General features: G+C 39.0%; 1 protein-coding gene across 1 annotated transcript; it reads left to right on the forward strand.

Moving 5' to 3' along the window:
- The first annotated feature begins 3,623 nt into the window (after positions 1-3,623).
- On the forward strand, positions 3,624-4,574 carry LOC102786235 (olfactory receptor 6N2-like). The gene has a single exon (XM_006806431.2). The coding sequence runs from the start codon at positions 3,627-3,629 to the stop codon at positions 4,572-4,574; it is 948 nt and encodes a 315-aa protein (XP_006806494.2). The 5' UTR covers positions 3,624-3,626.
- The last annotated feature ends 233 nt before the right edge of the window (positions 4,575-4,807 follow it).

Here is a 4,807-nt window from a genome sequence, read left to right on the forward strand (position 1 = left end):
GTTGAGCAACTGAAATTGTACATCAAGCAAGAATGGGAAAAAATTCCACCTATGCAGCTTCAACAATTAGTGTCCTCTGTTCCCAAACGCTTATTGGTGTTGTTAAAAGGAAAGGTAATACAGTGGTAAACATGCCCCTGTCGCAGCTTTATTGGAATGTGTTGAAGGCATCAAATTCAAAATGAGTGAAGATTTGCAAAACAGCAATAAAGTTTATCAGGTTGAACATCAGATAACTAGTCTTTGTAGTGTATTCATCTGAATATACTCAAGGTTGAAAAGGATTTGCAAATCATTATATTCTGTTTTTATTTAAGTTTTACACAACATCCCAACTTCATTGGAATTGGCATTGTACAGGGTGGGCCATTTATATGGATACACCATAATAACATGGGAATGGTTGGTGATATTAATGTCCTGTTTGTGGCACATTAGTATATGTGAGGGGGCAAACTCGGCAAGATGGGTGGTGACCATGGTGGCCATTTCATCGGTGGCTGTCCTAGCTTCATTTAGCAGGAGCCCACAGCGTAGCACTCACCGCATTTCACTGGAGAGTGGCATTAGTCGAACATCCCTTCGGCGGATATTAGCTACTCACAAATGGCACCCTTACAAACTCCAGCTACTGCAGCATCTCAACGAGGATGACCCAGATCGGCGCACAGAATTTGCAGAATGGGCAAAACAAAAATTGTAACAGGAACCTCAGTTCACGCAGAAGAGTTTGTTCAGTGATGAGGCAAACTTTTATGTGAATGGTGAAGTTAACAAACAAGACCACCGCTATTGGTCTGACACTAACCCACATTGGATGGATCCCTCCAAGACTGTTGGACCAACAAAAGTGATGGTTTGGTGTGGTATATGGGGTACAACGATAGTGGGTCCATTCTTCATCAATGGTAACCTCAAGGCCACTGGATATTTGAAATTGCAACATGATGATGTGTTTCCCTCTTTATGCACTGGCACATTCCCTAAGTTTTTCCAGCAAGATGGTGCACCTCCACATTATGGGTGCCAAGTCCGAGCATTCCTAGATAAACAGTTTTGTGGAAAGTGGATTGGTCATCGTAGGCCAGTTGAATGGCCCCCAAGGTCTCCCGATCTGACCCCCTTAGACATTTATCTTTGGGGTCATCTGAAGGCAATTGTCTATGGTGTGAAGATACGAAATGTGCAGCACCTGAAACTATGGATACTGGATGCCTGTGGTGGCATTTCTCCTGCGGTGTTGCTATAAGTATGTGAAGAGTGGGAGAAGAGGGTTGCATTGACAATCCAACACCATAGGCAGCACATTGAACACATTTTATAAGTGGTCAGAAACTTGTAAATAACTCATGAAAGAATAAAATTACGTTGAAACCAAGCACACCATTGTTTTTCTTGTGACATTACCAATAAGTTTGATGTGTCACATGACCCTCTTCCTACTGAAGAAACAAAAGTTGTATCCAAGATGGCCGGCTTCTAAATGGCCACTATGGTCAGCACCCATCTTGAGGAGTTTGCCCCCTCACATATACTAATGTGCCACAAACAGAACTTTAATATCACCAACCATATAACCCATGTTATTATGGTGTATCCATATAAATGGCCCACGCTGTACATCCCCAGAGGTTATTGAGAATGCCCAAGCTAAGATCCTGAAGGAACTGCAAATAGAAACAGACAAAGTATTGGCTGTTAACCAACGGACAAAGTAATCTTCTCGTTGTGTTCGGGTCAAACTTGACCGATTTAAGACTTAACACACTCATAAATATTGTCTTAAGGCCTTATTGTCTCAAAGCCTTATGATATCCTCCACACTATGCACTTGAACATATAAAAGTGATGATTACCTCTTTCATTGAATTTTGAGTGTTTTAATCAACCTTGTTACACTTGTGGTGTTCCCAGTCAAAAGTGACCACCATAGAATATCAATGGGAATGCACGCATTCACTCACTCACTCACTCACTGAACGACCTACTGAATCACCCACTGAACAACCAAATGAAAGACCCACTGAACAACCTACTGAATTACCCACTGAACTGAATTTGGTGGTTAAAAATGTTTTTTGTGTTAATTTAAGACCAGTTAAAACGGACCAGTCAATTTTGACCGGGAACACTAAAGTAAGGGGCAGGAGGTGAACATGACCGGAGGGTGGAAAGGCAAAGTAAAAAGCCTGTAGTGACAGATGTAGGAAAAAGGAAGACTAAAGCTTGAGAAATACCAAAGGCAGAGCTGGAAAAGATAGGGAGAGTGAAGGCAGCTATTATAAAAGCTGGAGCTCCACAGGCTAGAGTGCAATGGGAAAAGTAGTACGCAGCATTTGAAACAATGAGCCAATCCTGGTAGAAAAGAGCAGTGAAACTGAACTAGATTACGCCTAGTGACCTGCAATAGCAAGTGCACTTTCTGAGCTGAGGATGAAGACTGTGCCTAGACTCAAGATAACGATCAACCAAGATGCTATTTTCCCACCTTTGCAGATGTGAACGGTGCTCTATGTAACATCTCTACTGCCAGTGTCACTAAACCAATGAGCTCATATTCGTCACTTTCACAGTAATCCTAGAAGCACTCGGGTCAAGCATGCACGCAGAGTAAGCCCCCCATGGAGAAGAAGGCTGTAAGCTAAAATCAGGGAATCCTAGATGGATGTTCAATAGTTAACTCAGGTGCAGAAAGCAGGTCATGAGAGACAGATCCGGGATCAAAAAGAGGTACAACAAGATGTTCATAACTGAGTCTCTTGAAACCACCAAATAATGGTTCACAGCTCGTTCTGCTAGGGTGAAGAGAAACTCCAGAAAAGCAGAGACAGACTACAAGAAAGCCTATGGCTCAATTTCCCAAACATACTGGATACTGGAAAGCTTGGCAATGTACAAGACTAATAGTGGACTAATTGCATTGATCAGTAACTTAGGCAGGCAAGAGAATAGTCCTCCACGGTGAATTCGAAACTTTGTAAAAGATTTTGAAGATTGTAGTTAGTGATCTGGAACGTCATGCTGTTTAGGTGGACAATGTACTTGCACAATCATTCTTTTATTGAACATCTCTTTGTAGACTGACTGGCCATTAACTTGACAAAATGTGGGTTTACCTGTGTAAAAGCAACACACATTGGACATTTGTGGACCAGAGTCAGACGCAGCCAGTACAAGCAAAAGTGCTGAGTATGGAACTCTTCACTGTGACAAAAAACATAAAAGTAGCTGATGCATTTCCAAGGTATGTGTGGTCAGTACAGCACTGAAATAAAACACAAGGTAGAGCAGATCATCCTAAATGCCCACAGTGAACTCATTGGCTGGACACATCAATTGTACACACCGTGTACAGTCAACTAGAAGAGGCTGAGCAATGCCATTTTAGACCTCGTCCTCTCTGGAGAATGAATCAACCTGATAAAAACCTTCTTAAGACTCACATGATTTATTATGTACATGTGGTTCATGAATGATAAAGATATCAGATATCTTTATGAACAGGACACACAACACAGGGTTTATGTTACTGTAATTTTGTTTAGTTTGGTTTGGTTTTTTAAATTTTATTATTTAGTCTGGTTATTCAGTTTATCTTTTTTATTAAATAGTTTTTGAAGACAATAATGGATCAAGAGTTAAATTTTACATATGTAACTCTGGACTGGTATGTGGACATTAACAAGTACAGATATGTTTTCTTTTTTATTATGTTTGCATTATATAGTCTAATAATCTGCACTAATTCTACTATTGTGTACATAATCTGGATTCATAAAAACCTTCATGAGCCTATGTACATTTTCATTGCAGCTTTATTACTGAACTCCGTTCTTTACAGTACAACTATTTACCCAAAACTCCTGATTGACTTTTTATCTGAAAAACAAGTCACAACATATTCAGCCTGTCTCTTTCAGTTTTTTATGTTTTACACTCTAGGTGGTTCAGAGTTCTTTCTCTTGGCTGCCATGGCCTATGACAGATATGTGGCAATATGTAAACCTCTGCAATATCATATTATCATGAGAAAAACCACTGTGAGTATTTTTCTGATCATAGCTTGGCTTGTACCTGCTTGTCATATTGCAGTCCAAGCAATAGCGAGTGCTAACATTAAACTATGTGACTTTAATATAAAGGGAATATTTTGTAACAATGCAGTTTACACTCTTCTGTGTGAAAGATCAAGATTAATTACCATCTTTGGTGTGGTTGCTTTACTAGATCTTGCAGTACTTCCTATGCTCTTCATAGTTTTCACTTATACAAAAATATTTATAGTCTCTTATCAAAGATGTAAAGAAATTCAGAAGAAAGCTGCAGAGACTTGTTTACCCCATCTTTTAGTTTTAATCAGTGCCTCTGTGTTTTTTGTGTATGATGTAAGCATAGCTCGGGTGGAAACAAATTTTCCAAAAGCTGTACGGATAGTAATGACATTACAAGTAGTTCTGTATCATCCTATTGTTAATCCATTCATCTATGGACTCAAAATGAAAAAAATTTCAAAACACCTGAAAAGGTGCTTTCCCAGGCCACAATCAATCCTTGAATTAAAAGTAAATGCCTAGTACAACATTGCTGTTATCTTTTGGCTGCAGTTACTTAAAACACTTTTCATATGACAACATGAAATCATCCAAACTATCATGTTTATATATTTTATGTATGAACAAGAAATGCAAGAAAATGTAAAGTTTAAAACATATCACTGTTGTGTTTTTGAAGAGATGGCACTGGCATTTATTTATTTAGTTTCTGGATATTAATATTAATAATGATATGTGTTGATAGCATCTTGTAT

The sequence above is a fragment of the Neolamprologus brichardi genome, chromosome 16 (genome assembly GCF_056152115.1).
Source record: "Neolamprologus brichardi isolate AB-2024 chromosome 16, ASM5615211v1, whole genome shotgun sequence".
Taxonomy (NCBI): Eukaryota; Metazoa; Chordata; class Actinopteri; order Cichliformes; family Cichlidae; genus Neolamprologus; species Neolamprologus brichardi.

What these genes read in the sequence shown, in the direction of transcription:
- LOC102786235 (XM_006806431.2), top strand. Translation starts at nt 3,627, where the DNA reads ATGGATCAAGAGTTAAATTTTACATATGTAACTCTGGACTGGTATGTG.